This window comes from Hippichthys cyanospilos, chromosome 1, assembly GCF_059441005.1.
Source record: "Hippichthys cyanospilos isolate Australia breed blue-spotted pipefish chromosome 1, RoL_Hcya_1.0, whole genome shotgun sequence".
Taxonomy (NCBI): Eukaryota; Metazoa; Chordata; class Actinopteri; order Syngnathiformes; family Syngnathidae; genus Hippichthys; species Hippichthys cyanospilos.
This window is the reverse complement of record NC_142369.1, coordinates 9952108-9976664: the sequence shown is the minus strand read 5'-3', so window position 1 is coordinate 9976664 and position 24557 is coordinate 9952108. Positions and strand designations below refer to the sequence as shown.

At 40.2% G+C, this 24557-nt stretch overlaps 3 protein-coding genes across 5 annotated transcripts in view; 2 read left to right on the top strand and 1 right to left on the bottom strand.

Moving 5' to 3' along the window:
• Nucleotides 1-11526, top strand: part of taok3a (TAO kinase 3a) — a 51396-nt gene extending 39870 nt beyond the window's left edge. For all 3 annotated transcript variants that reach the window (XM_088419317.1, XM_088419307.1, XM_088419326.1), the window contains 7 exons: nucleotides 1061-1297; nucleotides 2429-2557; nucleotides 4011-4214; nucleotides 5961-6200; nucleotides 7622-7834; nucleotides 8682-8864; nucleotides 10916-11526. In XM_088419317.1, the coding sequence (XP_088275443.1) occupies nucleotides 1061-1297; nucleotides 2429-2557; nucleotides 4011-4214; nucleotides 5961-6200; nucleotides 7622-7834; nucleotides 8682-8864; nucleotides 10916-11080 (1371 nt within the window). In that variant the 3' untranslated portion in view covers nucleotides 11081-11526. The remainder of the gene's footprint in view (nucleotides 1-1060; nucleotides 1298-2428; nucleotides 2558-4010; nucleotides 4215-5960; nucleotides 6201-7621; nucleotides 7835-8681; nucleotides 8865-10915) is intronic.
• Nucleotides 11527-12148: 622 nt separating this feature from the next.
• pebp1 (phosphatidylethanolamine binding protein 1) lies at nucleotides 12149-13980 on the bottom strand. Its single transcript, XM_088424947.1, has 4 exons — nucleotides 13593-13980; nucleotides 13332-13441; nucleotides 12603-12703; nucleotides 12149-12471 (listed from the first exon to the last, which is right to left on the bottom strand). Exons 1-4 carry the CDS (start codon nucleotides 13725-13727, stop codon nucleotides 12254-12256), a joined length of 564 nt encoding a protein of 187 aa, XP_088281073.1. The 5' UTR covers nucleotides 13728-13980; the 3' UTR covers nucleotides 12149-12253.
• A 1052-nt stretch (nucleotides 13981-15032) lies between these two features.
• On the top strand, nucleotides 15033-24091 carry vsig10 (V-set and immunoglobulin domain containing 10). The gene is made up of 9 exons (XM_088424932.1): nucleotides 15033-15295; nucleotides 15361-15702; nucleotides 17249-17566; nucleotides 19059-19340; nucleotides 20065-20349; nucleotides 20435-20548; nucleotides 22540-22552; nucleotides 22935-23074; nucleotides 23158-24091. Exons 1-9 carry the CDS (start codon nucleotides 15250-15252, stop codon nucleotides 23214-23216), a joined length of 1599 nt encoding a protein of 532 aa, XP_088281058.1. The 5' UTR covers nucleotides 15033-15249; the 3' UTR covers nucleotides 23217-24091.
• The last annotated feature ends 466 nt before the right edge of the window (nucleotides 24092-24557 follow it).

Genomic DNA, 24557 nt, shown 5'->3' with positions numbered 1-24557 from the left:
TGATTATGTACGTTGAAGTTGAAATGATTTTTTTGCATCAGATCCCAAGAAGTACTTATTGAGCTGAAAATTTGAAATTGTAATTGCTCAAATCACTTATGAAATCTGACTTGCATTAGGCCAAAAGCTGCAACTGGTATTTCACAATGTGATTGATATATTTTTATTCCCACTAATTGAGACAAACTATAGCAGAATCTAAAGGGGTGAAAAGGGCTTGCTCTCTTTGGCGATGTGATGTTAATGGTTGAAAAAACATGGCGTTTTTTGAGTTTCCTCAAAGGTGAGAATTTTCGAGGTTTCTCTTTATTTTAAAGTGTTGATGTTTGGGATGCTCTGACTAAGCTGAACAGTTTGGAATGGTTGGAAGCAGTCGACAAATAGGAAAGGAGGAGGCTAATACAGACGTTGATTACCTTTATTTGAGAATTTTGCCTTGAAAAATGTAAATAAAAAACTTAAATGTGGGAATTTGGTCAATGTAGGAAAAAGTTACACACAATGATTGACACGTTTTCACATGAAGATTATTGGTCAAAAGGAGTAGATATGCAAAGTTTTTGTTTTCATTTGAAAAAAAGTGTCATGGAAATATGTTATTAAAAATGTGTGGATTGTGATTATTTGAGAAGTTAGAAATTGAAATGCGGATTATCTGTAATGTCTCATTCACTTAAATGTTTGTTTTTGCGTGTGTGAAAAATGTGCAGTTCTGAAAAAGGTGACATGTACTTAATTTTGTGAATCAATTGAGTGAAATTGGGAAATGCAAATGTAGGTTGGTGACATTAAAATGATCCTTGCTGTTTAGATGAAAGCATTTATTGGTTTACGTTGGAAAACATTGTCTTTGTTAATTAAATCTCTGAATGGATTTTTAGCTTTTGCAGCTGCTGCTGGTTTGGTGCGTTTTTATTCTTTGATGGCTTCCCCCCTTTTTCGGGTTCTTTTAGGATTTTATCCTATGCTTACATAGTAAAAAGAAAAAACAAAAACTCATACCGGTCCCTAATGTATCAGCGTCCGGTTGAAATAAACATTTTGGCGTTTCATCTCTTAGGTGACCAAGCAGATCCATGAACACGAGCAGGACAGCGAGCTGCGAGAACAGATGTCAGGCTACAAGCGCATGCGGAGGCAACACCAGAAGCAGCTGATCGCTCTGGAGAACAAACTCAAGGCCGAGATGGACGAGCACCGCCTCAGGCTACACAAAGAGGTTGAAACGCAGGCCAACAACGCCTACGTCGAGCTGGAGAAGCTGGCCAAGAGGCACGCTGCGCACGCCGACAAGGAGGTATGTGAGGGAAAAACAAATGACAGCCAATGCGGACAAAGAGGTATAGTTAGGAAAACCATATGTTGGTACATGCAGACAAGAAGAGATAGTTTAGGAAAAACAAATGCCACATTTCCAAAGTGTCAATAAGACAATTAATTGCAGACAAAGAGGTGTAGTTAGGAAATAAACACAAATTCTGCATACCCGAACAAAGAGGAATAGTCGGGAAAACAAACACTTTGCACATCGACACGTAGGACTAATTAGGAAGGGAAACAAACACCACACAGACAAGGACTTGGGAAAAACAAATGGCCGCTTGTACAGATGGAGTTGTAATTAGAAAAAAGACATCCTGCATACTCAAAGAGGTTTAGTTGGGAAAAACACAGAGGTGTAGTTATGGAAGCAACAACTGTCAAATATGCACCGTCAGTCCGAAAAACTCACGCAGACAAAAAGGTGTAGCTAGGAAAAACATTCTGCATACTTGGACAAAGAGGAACAAGAGGGGAAAGCAAACGCTGTGACAGACATGTGGGAATGGGAAAAATGTACAAACAGAAAAGGACTTGGAAAAAATGTACTTTTATGCAGACAAAGAGGTGTAGTTAGGAAAAACATGCTGCAAGCACAAAAAAAGACATATAGTTCGGAATGACACTTGCGGCGCATGCAGACTCGAAGGTATAGTTTAGAAAAGCAAATGCCACATTTGCAGACAAAATTCTGAGTTGCAGCACATGCAGACAAGAAGGTCTAGTTAGGAAAAAAAAAATACTGCGTACCCGAACAAGTAGGTCTAGTTTGGAAAAAAACAAATGCTGCGTACCTGAACAATGAGGCATAGTTAGGAAAACCATATGCTTTGCATGCAGACATGGAATAGTTAGAAGAAACAGGGAGCTATACTCTGATAAAGCAAATGTGGATACGGAAGAAGTGGTATAGCGAGGAAAATAAACACTATGCATGCCGACAAAAAAATGTGTATTTAGGAAAAACAAACAATGCACATGCAGACGAGGAGTTCAGAAACACGTGAGGAGATATACTTGGGAAAAAAAATCTGTTGTTAACCAGATGAGGGATGATTCGGAAATTGAAAAAAATGGGAAGGATGTGCTAATGTGCTAACGCACGCAGGCAAAGGCGTCACTGGCCGAAGAGAAAAAGTTCCAGCAGCAAATGGTGGCGCAGCAGAAAAAGGAGCTCAGCACATTCCTGGACACGCAGAAGAAACAATACAAACTTTGCAAGGAAAAGATAAAGGAGGTAAGAATAATACATGCTAACATTTAGCATCAGCTAGCAGGACCAGTAGACCCCATGTTTATAAAATGGCATTTATTGATTGACAAGTTTACAAAACACATTTTTGAGGACTTTTGATGTCTCTGCAACAATGTTTTAGATCTAGGTTGTCAAAGTCATTTTAGCTCAGGGGTCACACAGCAGCATCTGATTGGTTAGCCTTGCTAGAGCCAATCAGGAGTCAAAGCCGTATATGGAAGTGGTCCCACACACGCGTGCTGTTTTGAAGAATTTAAATTTAAAGAGGCTCTACCAAACTTTTATCCATAATTTCCCTCGCTAACCTACACTAGTAAACTTTGGGGACCTAAACAGCATATAGGCTAACACCCAGCTAGTTGCTAATTTGAGAAGTCGTCGCCGGTATTTTCCCCTCAAAAAACATTCTTTCTTTTAAAACCGATTGATCACTTTGACAGAGGTTGAGTAAAATTAAGTTTGTGGTTTGCAAGGAAGCACATTTAGGGGGTGGCGAGAGAAAAGTGTTCTCATACGCGGGCCTGTGTGTGTGGGGCCGTGTGTGTGCGTAAGCCACAGGAGACATTTTCGATGTTAATTGAGACAGCCCAAGCAACTTTAATGAAGTTAAGTGTTGGGGTTTGTTTTATTCCAAAAAGTTCCGCTTTAGAGTAATGAATATTCCTTTATATCAGTGCTTCTCAAATAGTGGGGCGGGCCCCCCTGCGGGCAGCGCGAGGTGATGCCAGGGGGGGCGCGGATGATCCCAGGAAAAAGGCTTTGTTTTTGTCATGTAGAATGTAATTGCAATCAAGTAATCATTTTCATCATTTTCTTTTAGTTTCAGGCACTTCGGTGCACTTGCTTGTTTTTTTTTTTCGTTTTAGACTAAGCTATAACCCGTATAAACACGATAAAAATAATTAACAGTTGTTGAAAGTTGATTTAGATTGCGTTTTTCTGTTGTTAATGTTAAAAAGGATACATGTGTAGGTATACTTATACAATTTTCATCAATAATAATCGTATTTATATTCAGTGCATCGACTGGGGGGCGCGAAAAGTTTTCTCTTTTCTAGAGGGGGCCTGGCAAAATATAGATGAGAAACACTGCTTTATATCGACTTTAAATATCGGGTATCAGCTTCATTGACTTCTGATAATCGGTATGGGCTCTGAAAAAAAGTATACGATGGACTAATGGGCTCAGTCCCGTTATTTATTTATTTATTTTTCAAAAAATCATCTTTATTTTATTTTTCCCAAAATATTCATGGTTTTAGTTTTGGAGAAACCATATTTTGACATCTACAAAACACAAGGTTGTTTTGAGATCTCTCAATTGTCTTTGTTTCAAAAGCACTTGCCCGTAATTCGTTGTCTCCAAAACAGCTACGCGACACATCCCACGAGACATTATTAGTCGTCATTGTACCATTGTGTGCTTGTGGCGCAGGAGATGAACGAGGACGTGAGCACACCAAAGAAGGAGAAGCAGGAGCGTCTGTCCAAGCACAAGGAAAACATGCAGCACTCGCAAGCCGAGGAGGAGGCGGACCTGTTGGCCCGCCAGCGCTTGCGCCTGGAGCGTCACACGCGCACCTTCAAGCGCAACGCCCTGGTAGCCCGCCACCGCCTGGAGCAGGAGCACATGCGAGAGGTATCCACCCCGCCACCGCGTCGCCAAATAAAGAACTCCGTTCCCTCCGGATCAAGCACTTCCTGTTCCGAGCAGATTAGCGTCCAGGCGCTAATCTCAAAAGCTTTTCCACGTGCACCAAAGATGACGGATTTGTCAAAGCATTTGAAATATGTGCGCATGTGTATGTAAATTGGGCAGCCGGCGTCGTCTAGTGGGCGGAAAAATCAGTTAAAATTTCCACCCGTGGGTCGTAAAGGCTCCCGTATGACGCCAATAAAACAAAAAACTGATTATTAGCAATGTCTTAACAGCCGCAGTATTAAAAGTTCCTTGTAATCCTCACGGTCTTGTTTCGTTGGAAATTAACGAGCCATTTCTGCTTAACTTTCAGTGCCAAGCGTTATCGGAAAAGGCAACCTCTCCGGGGACAGTATATTAAGATTTTTTGCTCATCTTTCAAGGCTGATAGAATATTGTGTGCTATTGTTATGGAAACATGGGCGTTATCATGAAAGATTGGTTTCCATTCCTTACTTAGAATTACAAGTATGTAATGTATGTGTAATATGTATGGCAACACTGCCATCCAGTGGTCGCGGTTATCACTATAGCGCTAAATTGAAATGAGAGCAGCACTAGTCAATGGTGTCAGCTACCCTCCATGGAAAAAAAAAGTTATTTGATGAGAATTTTATTATTTATTATTTTTATTACTATTTTAAAAGATGAGAATTTAAAATATGGCACTGAAAGTGTTCAAATGTGCAGCAGTTGGCTTAGCATAGTGCTATGCGCTCAATCTGTTTTCGCAATTCAGGTCCGCAATTGGCTGAATAAACCATGTGATGATGTGACACATCAGAACTACACAGATGATTGGCTGACTGGTGCATAAGGCACAACATTTGAGCATTTTTGGGTCATTTTCTTCCACATCATTCTTGCAGTATTTTCACCAATGGATGGCACACTCCTGCGCGTGTAACCTCTAAACGGCCGTGCCATCTCAAAATTTGACTGATTGTCAGCATCTGGGTGAAATTTCAACTCCCTAGTGTCTTTTACCAATGTTTTTTGATGTACAGTAAAGATCAAAGGCTTGGACAAAATACCGCACAAGAGTTAACGGGAACGTTCACTCCCGAATCTTTTCACGAGAAAGAGCTGTTGTTTTGTTATTGAATTAATTTTAAAACATCAATGTTTGCCTTTTAAAGTAAAGAGCAAAGCCTACCTTCTACTGTATAATAAATACATAGCTGTCCATCTAAAATGGCTCTTTGATCTGGCAGTTAATGAGTTAAGATTTGCTGTAGTGGAATTATTAGTCATTTTTAACATTATATGTATTATATAGGACCCAAAAGCACTCGAGGCAGGTAGGAAACAGATCAGATCAGGACAAATGGACACGGTTGGGGTATTGACAAACAGATTAAATATGAGACAAGAGAGTATACGACGGTTTGACAAAGATCTTACAAAAGGAAGTTATCTTATATACTAGAACAAAGTGACAAATTGTGACATGCAGCTCTAAATGACATTCAGTATCAAGGCTAAGTACAAGTCATAATGGCATCTTGTGATGCAAATGGTGACATCTCGGAAGAAAGGCACAATGACATGCATTCCTTAAAACTATTTTGTGATGCAAATGGTGACATCTTGCGATACAAATGGCGACAAGCACACTTTGTGACAGATATATATATTTTTTTAACGAAAGCCAGCGGTCAAATTTGTCTGCGTGGCGTCTTTCAGGAGCTGAACAAAAAGAAGAGCCAAAAGGAGCAGGAGCACGCTATGCTGATCCGCCACGACGAGTCCACGCAGGAGCTGGAGGCCCGCCAGCTGCGCAGTCTCCAGAAATTGCGCGAGGACCTGATCCGCCTGCAGCACCAGACCGAGCTGGACAACCAGATGGAGTACAACGGCCGGCGCCAGAGGGAGCTCCACCGCAAGCACGTCATGCAGCTGCGGCAGCAGCCCAAGAACATCAAGGTGCGTCACGCAGACCCTCACGCGCACCTCAACTTTCCGATCAAGATGCTTTATGTGTGAGTGTCTACGGCCACACTTTAAGTCCCGTTTTCAAAAGGTCGACTTGAGGATATGGTCAACTTCATATGACTTGCGCCAGGAGAACAAAAACACATTCGTTTGAATCAAAAAATTAGTTTCTCATAAAATGTTTTTTAGTTTCACAGTACAGCCGCAATGTTTTTCGTTCCGTAACAATTTTTATCTTTTATTTTTATAGCTACAGTTTAGGGCTGCAACAAACAATAATTTTCCTAAAAAGCATGACATTGTTTCAAATCGACAGTGCTTCGAGAAAAAACTTTTTTTTTTTTTTGCCCATTTTCTAACGTTTGACCAAACCAGGATTCAAGTCATAAATAATGTACGTCATGAAATAATGTTGTCTTTTTTAAGAAAGGCATTGAATAGGTGGAAAAAGGGAATAACAATCAATGATCAAATGATTGGTTGTTGCACCTCTAAATTGTAGCGATAACAATAAATGTTAAAAAACCTTATGAAAGAAAAAATTTATTGCTAACTAAAAAATGTCCAAGTAATGACAGTTCAAATTTCAGCAATTTCTGCAATTTTTTGCGCTGAGACAAACTATTTTTAAATTTTTATAGCTATTTTTATAGCAACATATGATTGTTTCATAACATTTGATTGTTAAAAAAATATTGTGAATCTAAGAGGGAATCTATTTTTTCTTTTAAATTGTAAATATTATTTTGCATCAATTCAAACTAAAAATGATGATTTTAAATTATTTTAAAACAACATTTAAAATAAATACAAATAAATTAAAAAATGTAATTTAAATAAAAAAAATATTTTATATATATATATATATATATATATATATATATATATATATATATATATATATATTAGATTATTACAGTATATATATAGCAAAATATGTATACAGAAACAAATCATTTAAAAATAAAATGATGGTAAAATAATTAATCAAATACATTCTTTACATATTCCATTTTGATTGCCTGTCTCATTCAGATACATTTTTCTGCTTTTAAAAAGGGCCAAATTCAAAAAGGGCCAGTTCCTCAACAGAAAAAAAATTCTGTCGTCGTGAACGATAGTGCACTGATTGTGTTGAAAAACAATGGAAAAAATGGTGAACATTGATGTTATGGACCAAACCAGCCACCAAACCAGTTCCCATCTTAGACAGTTTGGATTTATAGGTCATCCAAATGATGATGAATTTTTCCACCCACTTGTATATGCGTTTCTTGACTTTGTCATAACCAAGGAATTGTCATAAAAATAATGTTCACTTTCATATCTTGAAGAAGTAGGTTTAAAAGTGAAATCTATATCTTTTCATGAGCATTGGCAAGTTTTTCCCGACTTTGTTGTCCTGCGGGCAGTCGCTGGAGCTGGCCATCAAGAAGCAGTTCCAAGACACGTGCAAGGTGCAGAGCAAGCAGTACAAGGCGCTACGTCACCACCAGATGGAGGTGACGCCCAAGGGCGAGCACAAGGGCATCCTCAAGGCGCTCAAGGACGAGCACACGCGCAAACTGGCCGTCCTCGCCGAGCGCTACGAGCACAGCATCAACCACATGATGGCCTCGCAAGCGGTGAGTTCCCACTAAATTCACGCCGCAACGCCTTCCCTGACCAAATGAATCCTGTTTGCATTTAGGTTTAGGTTTTTGGCTTGCCTATGTAAATATGGGTGGCGTCATTTGAGAGTTTCATTTCCATTCCTTACTTTGAATTGCATGTAGGTAATAGCTTTGTTGGATGTGTGGAAACACTGCCATCCAATGGCCACGATTATCACTACAGTGCTCAATTGGCTTATATTAGGCAAGCGTTAGTCAATGGTGTCAGATTTTTTATGTCAAAAATACATTGCGGGACACATAAAGGCATCTGAAAATTTGCTGTTGACCAGCGGAATTAAATAGTCTTTTGGAAAATATTTAACACTTTGAGCGCTGTTGACATAAAAGGACGTCAATGGAACCGTTCCAAGAATCGCTATAGATGTCAATTAACGTTAAGTATGTTTTTTTTGTTTTTGGGGTATGGGCAGGTAAAATAAAATAAAATAAATAAAAAACGCTTACTAGGATCTATCAAAATGCTTTAAATTGGCTGTCAGGTTCTGTTTTTTTTCTAATGGCCGTAATAAGGAGTTAAGTCAAAAACAATCCCATATTTTTAAGATTTTACCAAAATATTTGACTTCACAAGTATTTTTCCTTGGAACATTTTATTTTCATTATATTTCATGACATAAATAATACACTGTTTTCTCACTGACCATTATCGAAAATTGTTCCTGTCCAAGACGTTGGAGTGCATACGTGTACGATTTGTTTTTTGTTTGTTTTGTTTTTTTGTTTTTTTTTGGGGGGGGGGGGGTTGACCAACTAACATGGCATTTTGTTTTGTTGTCTTGGCCGTGGCGCGGCTCAGCTGCGCCTGGACGAGTCCCAGGAGGCGGAGTGCCAGGCGCTCCGGCAGCAGCTGCAGCAAGAGTTGGAGCTGCTCAACGCCTACCAGAGCAAAATCAAGATTCAGACTGACGCACAGCACGAGCGCGAGCGACACAAGCTCGAGCAGAAAGTCTCGCTCCGACGCGCGCACCTCGAGCAAAAGGTACAAACCTCGGAAATGGTCGAGGTCGCCTCAAAACAACAGTTTCTTGGGTCTTGTGTGTGTGTGTGTGTGTGTGTGTGTGTGTGTGTGTGTGTGTGTGTGTGTGTGTGTGTGTGTTCTGCCCATGCTAGACGTATTGACCAAGCCTCAGCTTGCTAAATAGAATTCTTTGACAATATTTTAAGTGTGGTACACAGCCAAAATGGCCACCTCCAAGTAAAATGGCCGACTTCCTGTGTGATGTCACGTGTGGCTTCGTGTCACTCTTTGCATGGTTCTACTCATGGATAAGACTCGTGTAACCAAAGGTTGCTTGGTGAAACTAAACTAGATTGAATTCTTGAAAGGAAAAAATCCTGAGAGAATTTTGGGGGTCAAGCAAAAATATGAACTGCGAGCAGGATCAACAAGATGTGACGTTTTGTCAAGGTTTTCAGTCTGGCATTTTTTCAGCAAGCCATTTTTTCGTGCTTGCCATTGGTCAGCACACTGTCTTGCAAGTGTGTGCTTGTTGATAAGTTGCGTACATTTGTGTTTGTAGTATCATGAATGAATGCGGGGTTTGTGTGTGTACGTATGCGTTTTCTTGTTCTTGATTGTTTATATAGTCTATTCTGCTCGAATGTCAGTGTATAAAACCTTTCTAAAAATGCGTGTATGCGTTTGTCGATGACATCATGTTGAGGGAGTTTGTGCAGACAACAAAGCACGGATGCTGGATTGTGTTTGGTGGAGTCTGTCGTCCTCTGCTGGCCGCGAGGGGACGTGGCGCTCCAACACGATTACGTCATACCTGTGTAAATTCGCCCTAGACAAGTGCGTGTGGGGTTTTTGCAGTTGTACTACGCACGCACACGCCAACTCGTGTGAAATAGGACATGAAACGTTTTTTTTTTCTCGACAAGACGTGAAATTACAGTAATTGTCTTTCTTTCTTATTGCGTTACTTAACTGAACGAAGTTGTTGACAAATCGTCAATAAAGTGTATTTCTTGCCACGCCATACTGTGATAAGCTAAATCTTTTTATCGAACTTGACCTTATGTAGCTTAGCCTTGAAACAAAACTAAACTATAACAAAAACACAAAAAAATGTTGTTACATAGTAACTGTTGTTGAAGTACGTAATAATTGGTCCTGCTTTTACGTAGTTGTGATTACATTGTCAGTATGTATTGCAAATACGGCATAATTTATTTGCAAGTGCATTTGAATGTTTGCATGTACATTAGAATGTGTTTGCAAGTATGTTGAAATGTGTATGCAAGTACTGTATCTTTGAATGTATCTGTAAATAATTCTTTTCGGCTGTATTTGCGAGTTTGTTCGAACGTATCGTATGTTCAAACATATTGTATGTTTGAACGTATTGAGAGTATGTTCGAATATATTTGCAAATACATTTGAATGTTTACAAGTATATTTAAATGTATTTGCAAATACATTTGATTGCTTGTTCATGAGAATGTGTTTCCAAGTACATTGGAATGTGTTGATCAAAGAGTAAATAATGTGCTTGATTCTCAGTGGGCTTCATTTTTTTCATTGGTTTGCACTCAGCAAGTTAGTTGTGTTGCCCTGCGTGCCAACTTTTTGCCACATCTTTTGAATGTATTTATTTCAGTTTATTATTATTATTATCTGTAAGTATCAAGCCTTGTTTATATAAATGTTATATACATGTTTTTTTTGTTTTAAAAAAAGGGCAATAAATAGGCATGTTTGACCAAGAATGAATAATAATCCTGATTTCAATATTGACCAAAATAATCATGATTATTATTTTGGCCCTAATCGTGCAGTCCTATTCACTTGACAGTCTTTTTTTTTTTAGCATTTTACCCACATTTTATCAATATATTTGAGAAAGTAAGTACATGTCTAAAATTAAATAAACATTATGCCAAAGTCACATTTATGGTTATAATATGCCGATTTGTCGTATGTATTTTTAAGTATTTTTAAACGGGTTTGCCAATTACATAAGATATGTTTGACTCCATCTCCACACTTTGATGTTCTGCTAAGCCAGTGACCGTTGTTGTTGTCAGATGGAAGAGGAGCTGCTATCGGTGCAGAAGGATCGCACGGAACGCATCAAGCATCTTCTGGAGCGCCAGGAGCGCGAGCTGGACGCCTTCGACGCGGAGAGCGCGCGCCTGGGCTTCGGCAACTTGGCCGGCGCGCTCGACTCAGCCAAGGACGACTACAGATGAGGACCGACCGCGCGCCGACTCGCCCCTCCTTCCCTCCCTCTTGTTGAGGCGCGCGTGTACGTAAAAGTCACGTAACCGCCATCTTTCCGCACTGGCAGCCAAGGCGAATAACAGCGAGAGGAAGAAATATAATCATCATCGTCATAAAGGTGAAATGTGAATTCTAGCACAAAGGGCTGGCTAGCGTCCGTGAGCAGCTACTTTGTACAGAAGGATTTGCCCAGAGCTTTTACTTATTTTCATATTCTATTTTAACTCAAATTACAAAGGCAAAAAGAAAAAGTTTATCCTTCTCCGGTAAGTGTTACGATTTTCTTCTGATGACGATGAAGACGATTGCATGCACTTTAATCACGGCCAGCATCCAAACACGGGAGCTTCGACAGGAAGCGAGGTGTTGACATGCTTTGAATTCTATTTGTAAATAAAGTGCTCATGACACAATATGCACGCCTATTTTTATCGTGTCACTATATAGTATACAGTATATAGTATTAATCAAGGTTTTTGATTTTTTAACTAAATTTTTTTTTCCTTACCAAATATACGGGCAAAATTTTTGCACTGAAATCTTCAAATTAACTCAATATTTTTATTAAAATTCTGAAGTCAATATTAATGTAACTTTTATATTAAAATATTGAATATTCGAAACGTCAAAAATGTCAGCCAAATAACGTTATCTATTTCTCTGTAGGTCTGCTGATTAAAATTATGTAATGCTAGCATACTGCTTTTCAGGCTGATAGTAAAATTACTGATGTTAGCATACCGCTTTTCAGGCTTATATCAGTACGAGCTTACTGATACCTCAAGGACTTTTGATGCCGCTTTATTTGAGACTGACAAAAAAAAGTGAAAAAATGCCTTTGTTTCTGATGCTAGAAAAAAAATGCCTTTGTTTCTGATGCTAATTCGCTGGCGTCAATGTACTGCAGTATAGCGCCAACTACTACTAGGGAGGACTTAGTGGTCTATTTTTTTATGTGCAATTTTAGATCTTTAAAAATGTGCAGAGGATCAACCAGTCGGATGTATTCAAGCAGCTGTGTGATTGAGCAGACAAGGTGGTTGCTAAACAGCTTTATTGAGTCACTTCATGATTGCGGGTGAGATGAAACGGCCGTACTCCATTCTTGGCTGTCGGCCTTTGAGGGCAAAGAAAACCAAGGCCTACTTTCCTGACAGCTGCTTGTAAAGTTTGGGCACGTAGTCGTCCCACTCGGCCTGGTAGCAGGTGGCGGCCACGGGCGCGTCCAGGCCGTATTTGCGGCGGAAAGTGCGGACGCTGAACTTGCCGCGGCCGTCGCCCGAGCGGTTGGTGAGGACGCGCTCGCTGCATGACAGCGCCCCCGACTGGCTGTACACCAGCCACACGTAGCGGTGGAGACCTGCACGCCAGAAAACGTCATCACACGATTGCGCCATAGCACATGTGATGAATAAACACTTTCTTCTCCTAGGCCCTGTTTTCAAAATTTTGGATCGCATTTCTAACTTTTTGACTTCATAATTGTGTCACCTGTTCCCTCAGGAGGACCAGAACCGACGTAGTCAGACAAGACCGTACCAGAAGAGATGTCGTTTCCTTTCATGTTGACTACTAGAAAGTGATGCCACTCCCTGATAAACACAAAATAAGTCTACATGAACACATTTACATTCGTCAAAGATTTTTTTTTTTTTTATTCAAAGTGAAAATGATAAATGTTTAAAAGAGAACAAGAAATATTTTCTAATTAAATAATATTAATGGCAACACAGTTACAAACGTAAATGTGAACATTGGAAAACAATTTTTCATTTTGAAAAACTGTCAAATATTTGAATTTTTCAAAAATTACATGTGAAAATCTGCGTTTAAAAGAATTCAGTTTTTTTTTTTTTTTTTACATAAAATATTCATGTGAAAATAATTTGTTCCACACACTAAAACGTACAAGTTATTTTAGTTATGAGTAACATTTTTTTAAATAAAATAAAATGTCAAAATAAATATTTAAATGAGCAAGAATGACACATTGTAGCAAAAATTGCAGATGGTAAAATTATTGTTTATATATATATATATATATGTGTGTGTGTGTGTGTGTGTGTGTCCTCGAGGACTGCAGTTTGACAACTATGTGATGAACAAAGGCAATAAAGGCCTATTCTATTCAATATATTTGGCAAGGAGTTTAAAAGTAAAAACATCTCGAAAACCACTGTTTTGCGCATTAAAAAAAATCGAAATGTGTAGTTGCCTAACCTGAATTTGGGAACTTCCCTACTGGGAGCGTCGGGGTCAGTCAGGGCCAAAGTGTAAAGTTTGTTGGGGTCGCATCCCTCCCACTCGATGCAGGTGGGCCGGTTCTGGACCTGGAAAGGTTGACGACATTTTAACTGGAAAAGTAAATCTAAAAAAATGAGAAAACAGTTGCATTATTTTAAAAAACGAAACAGGACGTTTTCGGGAACAGGTTTGCCTTTAATTTTGCAGGCTAAGCTAGGCTAGGCTAATGCAGCTAACCTGCGTTGGCGTGAGCACTTTTCCCAACTCGTCGATCTCCACGGAGCCGTATTTGACGGTGAGAGACCGGCCGGGCTTATCCTCCACTTCCTGGAGCTTCAGTGGACCGTTCCACTGGTTCACGTCCACCGGCATGTTACCAGAGCAGTTAGCCAGTAACTTGCACGTTATGGGCTGCTTCTGTTTGGATTCCACCAAGCAATGGCACGTTCACGGACCAGCACAAACGATGGAATGTATTTGAAAGGTTGTGGAACAGTGGTTACAAAATGATTCCCTCACTTTGCATTGTGTTTTTTGACCAATTCTTACAATAATGACAAATTATGTTTTCAACCTCCCCATCTAATCATATTTGAAATTCTGGCATTTCTTTTGAAAAAGATCATGCGTCAAAGACTCGCACGACATTTGAACGCCACAAACATGAGCTATGGCAAAAAATGGCCGTTAGAGGTCACTACATTTTGAACGCATGCTCCTGCGCAGCATCAGTATAGTCATTTTGAGAACAAACATGAAATCATGTTTCGTAAATGTATTTTTAATTAGTCACGATGGTCATTTGGATTTTTTAAGTTTTGTTTCACTCGTCATAACGTTTGAGGACTTTGTTTATTTATTCAACATGAAGTAGGTCGCAGCTGCAATATGTGTTAAATTAATTACACTAATAATGTGTTTGCCATTTGATTATTTTAGGTATCAATACTTGAGAAACTAAGTTGTATAGATAATGGATGATTACTTTATGTAAAATATCTTGTGGTTTTGGAATTAATAACTATATTGCGTTAGAAAAAAAAGTAACGCACCAAAGTAGCACATTCACAATGTGCCATAATGTTTACCATTTTCAAGCAACAACTTTTTTTTTAAGTAGAGATATAAGGTTCCATCACTCATCTTCGATTCATTATATTTCGAAACCGATCACTTTAAAGTAAGGCTGCACGATTATGGACAAAATAATAATCGCTAATATTGAAATCATGATTATTAATCGTGAATAATTTACAGCTAACGCTGTAAATATTAGGGAATCGGGTGAAAAACTCAAAATAAGAGGCTTTTGTCATGCAAACGTGGGAAACATTGCCCTTTAGTGGTAGTGCTTGCCTTGCCTTGTAATATTAATAAAAAAAAGTGCTTGACTTTTTAACGTTAATATCGCCGTGGAGCCGCTTAATTAATGGTGGCAGTCAATATGGTGATTGCGACTAAAAATCGATTGATTGTGTAGCCCTACACGCTTCTTTAATATACTTGTCTGGACTTCAACTACGCGTGAGTGTCGAAAGTCTATGAGCAGGGATCCGTTTGAGCCTAAATAAATGCCTGTACCTTTAAGAAGGTGTGTTCAGGGCGCGGCGTGTTTCCTGGCAACGCTAGTAAGCAAAAAGAATTTAGTAGCGCTCAGACTAATATGACAGAACACGGGAGAACAAAAAGGAACGCGGCCGATGTCACGCGGGTCCCGCATGGGAGGAGCTAAGTGACGCCAATATGGCCGCCCCGGTGTCCTCCCTGCTCACCTGAGTTCTTCCGTCTGCGTAAACTGGTCAAACTGGTCAGACGGAAGTTTTGCTCGTCCTCTTTATTTTTTCTCCTTCCTTTCTGCATTAGTTGTGACTAAGGACATGAGGAACGCGTGGCGATGATAATGAGGGGGACGTGGGTGGTCGCCTGTGTGTTCACAACAGGTGAGTGAATGGCACCGTAGATCGTATGCGCGGGAACACGTTCCGAGCCGCCATGTGTGTTCCAGTGGCAGTCTGGGCGTCGGACGGGCCGGAGCCGACGACGCGGCCGGAAACGGCCTCACCGTCCGAGTCGTCCGTAATCACGGCCGCGCCCGGCGACGTCGTTCTGCTGCCGTGCTACTCGGAGGGCTCCGTGACGCCGTTCCGGACTAGCTGGTTGAAAGACGGAACGGAGGTGGAGCCAAGCGGCGGTGGCTCAGATGACGGCGGGCCGCGGGTGCAGGTGCTGGGGAACGGCAGCCTGAACTTCCTGAGCGTGGTGGAGGGCGACGAGGGCGTGTACCGCTGCGAAGCTATACTTCCGGGAAACATGACGTGGCGTGCGCTTGTTGTGCTGCAGGTGGCCAGTAAGTCACTCGCCTTACCTTGTCTGATCTTAGCTTTAGCCGTAGGTGGGAAAACTGCGGTCCGCGGGCCGTAATGGGCCCGGTCGGTTCTGTAATTAGTCCATCAAGAGTCCTGTATTTATTTTTCATTTCTTTGAATTTGGGTGGTTATCATTTTAATTTCTTCTGATTTTTTTTTCACTTTCAATGTTATGAATTTCAAAATAACATTTTGTTATGTCAATGTAGTTCTTTTTTATGCTTAAATTGCTAAGTTGCACATTTATTTCTTGATCTAATTCAATGTCAACAGTCGTCATTTTAATATTTAATATTACTTTAGTTAAAAATTCTAGATGTAATGCATGACATAACATAACATTAAAAGTCAACTTTTTGGAGGTTTTAACCATGTTCTAATGTTGATTTCTCACCCTAAACACTCCCAAAGTATTGTTTTCCTTCATTGATGCATTTCTAAGCATTAGGAACAATTCTATATAATGTGTAATGTTTTTCAGAAGTTACGTTACTCAATCATAACGTTTAATAACTATTACATGTTAAATGGATGAAATTATTATTTTTGTTATTAATGGGCATGACTTATTTAACTATTGGGGTGAACCTTTGATTAGAAACATGATTTTATTCATTTGTTTTGGTTTTGACCAGTTTGGGGAAAAATAAACACTTTGCATCAACAAATATAAACCTATTTTAGGAAATAATTGGTTATGTAGTTGAAATCTATAAATAGTCAACAATCTTAGAAAATAAAGCATCTATATTTTTTTTATAATCTTTGGGGTTGATTTATAATCATAAAATGCTATCAATATTGACAATCTACATATAATGAGCATTTCTTTATTAAGAAATTGTGATTTATAAAAATCACTTATGTTTTGCAAATAAGATACTTGTAAAATGTATACTAGTCAAAAAACGTGGTATTGTAATTGAAATAAAACACAATGTTAGAGAAGCAAACAAATTTAACATTTTTTTGTTTGCTTGATTATGATTATTTCATTTGAATTAAATCAATCACTCACTCAGTTTATTTGACATCTTAATTTTTTTAGATCTTTTCTGTCAACTCAAATGCTCAAGCAAAAGCCAGCTCATACAGCCATTTTCCGCAGTAAAAAGTTCATATTTGGTCTCTAATGAATTTGATGACAATGGTTGTTCTTGTACAATTACTACCTTTAAAAACTCAACTTGCTACGTTCTGTCAAAAGAAATTGACACCCCATGTGTGCTCAAGGCTCAGGTAACAACCAATCACGTCTCAGCTTGCAAATATCACATGACCAAACTCAGAAAACTGAGCTGAGATTGTTGTGTGGTTGTTACCTGAGCTTTGAGCATATGGAGTCTATTTTCAGTTGACAATTGGAAAAAATGTTTTTTAAAGATATTGTAAAAAGAAATAGCTTTCATATTAATTGTAGACGAAGTAAGAACTTTCTTCTGCTGAAAACTGATGAATAAACCTTGCGTACTTTTGAAAAATCGCCTAACCGACGCCAAGCCTGACGCCGTCTTGCGTTCTCCTCAGGCGGTCCGGAGAACCTGTCCATGTCCATTGTGCCATCAACCACACTGTCCAATGGCACGCTGGTCTCACACCGCGGGTCCAATTTATCCTTCCACTGCACCGGCTCCTCGTACCCGTCCCAGGACATCATGTGGAGCTTTGCGAGGACGCCGCAGGCCGCTACCGGTGGGATGCTACTGACCTCCGCCGCCGGAGTGCATTGGCTTGACTTCAGGATGGAGGACGTCCAGCCCGAGGCGCAGGGCATCTACAGCTGCATAGCCAACAACTCGCTGACGCGTACCGTTGTTAACACCAGCGCGCAGCTGCTCGTCTACTGTCAGTATCTGCTTCTTCTATATGCAAATACACACCGCAGTCAAATAGGGACTGATCCAAATGCTTTTTTCAGGGCCGATACCGATTATTGTCGCCGATATTTTAAGTCGATAATCGTTTCAAGGAATCAAGGAATATTTTATTGCAGAAACGTTTTTGAAACATACAAAGAATGACACAAACCCTCAACACTTAATCAGATGCAGCTATGGGCGGGACAGTGCTGGAGCAAGGCTCCATCACAGACATGGTCAGATGCTGCTTTCAAGTGCAAGTTTCCATCATCAGAGAGGCATAATGATATCAGTCACACATTGATTACTGAGCGCACTGAATTCCTCCATCACTGATTGGCCAAGCAATGTAACGCGATTATCTGCGGCTGGCGATGTCTCGTGAATTGACACAATCGGTCATGTGTGTCTTTACCTCTGCAACAAAGGTTCCGCTGAACCCCTTAGACAAATTTAAAAAAAACAAAACAAACAAGATTAAAGAATCACTGATTTAGATAAAAGTAGTGCTTTGAAATGAGTTGAGGGCCTTCATTTACAAAAAAAAAAAAAAAACATTTTTCTGCTGCTATATTGACGGCAAAGATCTATGATGGAGTCATTTGAAGAACAAAGACAAGCAGTCCTTTGATTCTAAGTGTTTATTGTCAAGTGCACAATTAGACACAAGTTTCTCCGTACAATGAAATTCTTTGCTGCCATCTGGTGGAATTCCATTGGAACGGAACTGATGGACTTAGTTGAGGAGCTTCTTTATCCTTTAGTAGTGTTTGCCAGGATTTTGGAGAAACGTATTGCTTTGATTTGATTTTTCTGTCTTGAAGTGAGTTGACAAATGTTGTGTTTCGCTACCATCTCCAAGTTCAAAATAAGCTTTTTTCTGGGCAGTGGGTATAGTCATCAGTGACTTTAATTATGGAAAAAGACATTTTCAGAAGTTTTTTCTTTTTTTTTTCGCTGGTTAATCCCAGGAACATGGAGCAAAGCTTTTCGGGCTGCAGAAATGGAATTTTTCAGTCTTCAAATATCTGACTGAAAATTCAATTGGATACTACGTTTTCCGCACTATAAGGCGCGCCGGATTATAAGGCGCACCGTCAGCTTCCGAAAAAAAATGAAGGGTTTTAAGTGCGCCTTATAGCGCGGAAAACACGGTAATTGTGAATATTACCTTTTCATTTCCTTTTTGATGTAAACGCATTTATTCCTGCAGCTCACAATGTGCATAGCAGCAAGTATATTTTCCTCATCTGGAAATATTTTCAGTCAGCAATTTCAAACAAATGCATATTTCTTCAAATGTCATTTTCTTTATCATCACTCCATTTGTTAAAACACAAGTGCTATACAGAAATAGAAATGGAAAAAAAAATATCCATAGAAATCCAGTCCTTCCATTCACAAATTCTATAAAAGTTTCCACCAGTGCATTGAAAGTCTGTTTTTTTTTTTTTTGCCACGGTTTTGTGTTAGCGCAGACGTTTCCGACCGCCACCCCGAGTGCTCGTGGCTTCAACCGTCGGACCCGACGCAGGTGCGCTTCAGCTGCGCGTGGCCCGGATCCTACCCCGACCCCGAGCTTCGACTGACCCAGAGCGGGGGGGCGGACGGGGGGGACCGCGTGCTGGCCTCTGAAGTGACGTCCGTCCTGGAGGTGGCGCTAAACCGCTCCCTGCTGGCCGACGGGCAGACGCTGAGGTGCGCGGCGCAACACTCGGCGCTCCCCGCTGGACGGGAAGCCGCTTGCTCCTTCAAGCTCGGTACGTATCACGATGCAAACGACACCACTTCCAAATGACCCAATTTAATCGTGAAGTAACAATTTCCATGAAATCCTTTGGAAATTGTTTGATACATTTGACACTGATACTCCAGATATTACCGTAATTCCCCAAATATAGGATGGAAATGCGTGGAGGGCGCAAACTTAAATTTAGGGTCAAATTTTGGTATTGTTTATGTTAACATGTATAAGACGCACCAACAGTTTGGTGACGATGTTAAAACAAGAGCAACACAGAATCACTCTCATGTTTGTAAATTCTTCATATTTTTTTGTGTTCATAACTGTGAGTTATATATTTGTTGCGCGTCAAGTGTGTTTTGAATTTACCATATTGTGATCGGTCATCGAACGCCTCGCCAGTGTAATGTTGAATGCCCTCAAAGCAGTTGTTTTTCCTCCTGATGCAGCTCGACTTCATTTATAGTTCATAGTCATATGTATATATTTATATATACATATACATATGTATGTGTGTATATATATATAAGTGTGAACTATATATAGGTTATGTCAAATCTCGGCTTATGTGGCTGATGCATCATTGTTCCTCGAATGATGTGGAATAAAATAATTTTTAAGCTACTGTTTATAGGACACACCCATACTTTTGGCATTAATTTTGGGGAAAAAAAGGTGTGTCTTATGTCTGGGGTATTAATGCTAGATGGCTAACTGCACATGGGTGCTAATTACCGCAGAGGCGCCGTTTCCTCAAGCTTCCCCACTGGCGTGGGCGCAGGAGGGCAACAGCGTGACGCTGGAATGTATCGAGGCAGTATCTATGCCGCCCGCCAACACCACCTGGTGGCGAGAGGCGGAAGTGACGCCGCTGGTCCCCAGCCCCAAATACACCCTGAGCCGGGACGGTGCCAGCTACAGCCTGACCATCGCCAACGTCAGCCGGGATGACCTCGGCACCTACTTCTGCCATAGTGAGAACGCGCTGGCGCTGCGTAGGGCCGAGGTGTACCTCAGCGTCACGGGTGAGTTGGCCGGGAAGGTACAGAATGCAGACGGACCGGTCACTGCGCCTTTTTCTGTTTTCTCACCGTTCGTTTGTCCTGACAGCGGCGTCTGACTACACGGGTGTCATCGTCGGCATCTTCGTCGCTGCCCTCATCGTGGCCCTGGCGGCCATTGTGGCCAAGCTGCTCTTCGACAACAGACATCGCGTTTGCCTCGGTAACTGCATCTGCGCACCCCCCAAACAGTGTGTCTTAAGCCAAACGCCCCTTTTGAAATACAAACAGTTAGCATACCCCCTTGCACCTTTCAGCCACTCACTTCTCCCCAAAAAATAGCTTGTGCACCCCCAACACATTGTGAACAACAAAATCTCTGTGGCATCATCCCTGTTGGCGCACCCCCTATAAAGTGTATAGTATAAAGTGACACACACACATGAAATGGCATACTCCCTTTAAAATAATTTTAAAGTAACATACATTTAACATCATCAAAAGATTACTTTTAAGATATGCACCCTTTTCAATGTCCAAACAAAGTGGGTGCACCCCATTGAAAAAGTCAGGAAACCTTTTCAGCCACACAGTCATTCCAAAAGTGTAACTTACGCTCCCCCGTAAAGCATTTGCTGTAAAGTTACTTACACCCATGAATAATGGAACACCCCCTGTAAAATACTTTTTAAAGCTACATATATTTCAAATGAATTGGTGCACTTCCTCTCTAAAAAATCGTTGAAGCTATGCATCCTTTTCAACGATCAAACAAAGTTGGTGCTCCGCCTTCAAAAAATCAGGAAAGATTTTATTGCTTTCAGCCACGTACTCGTCCCAAAAAGGTTACTTGCGCACCCCCAAAAGATACTTTTAAGCAACAAAATCTCATCACAATTATGACATCATTTAGTTGGCGCACCCGCTATAAAGTCAATCAATCAATCAAATTTGATTTGTATAGCCCTGAATCATCAAAGTCTCAAAGGGCTTCACAGGTGAAAAGAGGTCATGTCCAGACTTCTTTTGTCATCCAGAGACAAAGTGTATATTATGAAGTGACACATACCTATGAAATGGCTTACCCCCTATAAAATACTTTAGAGCAACATGCATTTGATATCATGACTAAATTGGCGCACTTCCCAAAAGATTACATTTAAGCTATGCACCCTTTTCAATATCCCCAAAAAGTTGGTGCACCCCCTTGAAAAAGTCAGAGAAAATGTTCCTGCAAAACATATTTTAGTCACTTACTCGTCTCCAAAATGTAACTTGCTCACTCCCAAAAGATACTTTCAAGCAATGAAATTGCTGTCACATCATTTACTTGGCGCACCCCTTATAAAGAGCTGCCTGTGAAGTGACTTACACCCTTGAATAACAACACTCTCCCTATAAATGATTTTAAACCAACATACATTTAACATGACTAAAACAGAGGTGCCCAAGTCCAGTCCTCTGGTGTTCATACCCAGCCTGTTTTTGATGTCACTCTCCTCCAACACATCTTAATCAAGCCATACCTTAAAAGATACTTTTTAAGCAACACACCTTCAACGTCATAACTGAATTTGCACATCTCCCAAAAGATACTTTTTAAACACCCCCTTCAACATCCAAACAATGTTTGCACAGCCACTTGCAAGGGTTAGGAAAGCCTGTATTGCAAATCTTTCAGCCACACATTTTCACCCCCAAATTTAGCTGGTGCACCATTAAGAGATTCCTGAGCCATCCCTATTGAAATAAAAGTTATTTCAGGCTGAATTATCTCTTTAATCCACACACACTCCTTCAACATCTGGACAGTAAAAGAAGCCACCCACACCCTTTGACATTCCAAATGAGTTGACGCATCCCTACAAGAATGCTGAAGTCACACACTCCTTTCAGTATCCCTGCGAAGTTGATGCACAAACACCCCCGGCCCCCCAAAGAAAGATTATTTTTAAGTTAGACACCTCTTTGCACCTTGTGTTGGTGCACCTCCCCACAAATCATTTTTGTCATGCCTCTTCAGCATTCCAACATACGGTAATTAGTGCACCTCTGCAACACTGTACAATATCATACAGTAGTTAATTCATAAAGTCGCATACCCGGACTGAGTTAGTTTCAATCTACGCACCCCCTGACCACCTATCTAAGAATGACAACAAATCCTTCGTTTGAAATTTTTTCTGATTTATTTTTTTGTTTTTTCTGTTGCAGGACGACCTTTCGGGTGAGTCAACCGCCATCCATCAATTTACACAATCAGTGTGCTACAACAGCGACTAGTCATTGTCACATGCGGGGGTGGAGTGGACACATCCTGTTAGGATTGATATTTTCCGATACAATTATTCGGGGTGCAACGGTGCAAGTAATTGAGAAAAAACATCTATGCATAAATGAGGAGATGTATTCACAATATTTCCCCGAGGAATAAAGGAGATTTGCGTTTGAGGTGAGGTGTTTATTTTCCAAATAGATGCAAATCAGTTGGAACATGACCCCTGTTAATGGAGGTGTATGAAGTGTTTATTTTAATAATTGATTTCTTTATTTGGGGGCGGTGGAGGGGGGAACAAATTGTTTGTGGTCACCGTGTCCTTCCTCTGTAGATCCTCAGAGGGCGACAGAGGCGACGTGCTGAATTTGGTGGAATCTGACGAAGAGCAGATCTTCCAAGCCGTTCCGCGCCTCTCCCCAGTAAGCGACGCCCCCCCGACTACACAAGTCCAGATCCACCGCCTCCCTTCCGGTACATCTTTAATACCTTGACATAACATCACGTTGCCCTTTTTTGCGGGGTGATTTGTTAATTGGCGATGTCGCCCCCTACAGGTGAGCAGGAGGACACGGGAAATGCCAGGGAGGAGCTACCTGACCTTGTGACTCTCTAGAACAGTGGTTCTCAACCTTTTTTCAGTGATGTACTCCCTGTGAAATATTTTTTCGGCCAGGTACCTCTTAACCAGTGCAAAACATTTTTGGGGAAAAAAAAAATAACAAAGTATCAGATCTGTTCTCAAAAAGAAATAATTGTCTGTTGTGGAGGCCTTCCGCATCATATCTGGAGATGATCTGAATTCAGAAAGTCTCCAATTAAAAAAGCTGGGTGGCTTAACAACGTGAAATCCATATTTCATCTTCCACGACTCAATTGTTTGCGTCTTCAAGAAATTGACAGGTAACGAGTGGTGACACTTAACAAGTTTGATCGAACCATTCTATTATGGGGGGGATCTGGATTTTCACAATAATGAAATTGAATAACCTACTGAACATAAAATTAGTTTTATGAACCTATTTTCCTGAAACAATTAATTTGATCATTATTTTTAAAGTATTTTTTTTTTTTACATTTGTTTATTTGTTTTATTTAAAATCTCAAGTACCCCCGTTTGAGAACCACTGCTCGAGAACGTGAAAAGATGGGGCTTTGTTTTTGTACAAGCTGACCTGTTGCTTTTTCTAGTTTGTTTGTTTGTTGGTTTTACTACCTGAAAAAGTGCCTCTGTTGTTGTGGAGCGACAGCAACAACGAAAATGCTAAACACACCGCATCACGTGACCGTGAAAGTATCGACTTACACAAGGCACGCTTACCTTTAGAATGCCGCTGAACAGGAACAACCCCAACACATGTCGTTGTTCACGTTTGTATATTTGGAAAAAAGGGTTCGAGGTGAATTTTTTTGTACATGCAATAAATAGTTTTTATGTTGATATTAAAATGTGTACAGCCATCAACAAGTTCTTGTTTATTTTTCATGGCCATTTTCAGTACTAACAATTTTTAATGATTGATTTGATGACTGGTTTTCAAGTTAATGATTTTTTTAAAGAATGATTTTGCTGTTTGGTGACAACTGAAATAACATCAGGTGATGACCAATCACAGCTCACATCTTGGTTATGTGACATTCAAAAGCTGTTTTAACGATTAAATTTCAGCTTATGAACACTAAAAAATGTTTGATAATTGAATTGATGACTGTTTTTCATGTAACTTTTCAAGAATGATTTTGACACTTGCTAAATTGAATATAACATCAGGTAACGACCAATCACAGCTCACCTGTTGGTCATGTGACATTCACAAGCTGTTAACAGGTGCATTTCAGCTTGTGAACGCGTGCACATCATGTTATGTCATTTTCACTCACAGCAACTGGAAAAATGTGTTTTTCGAGGTATTTGCACATGAAAAATTATCTGATTTACAAGGAAGAAAAATAGCAA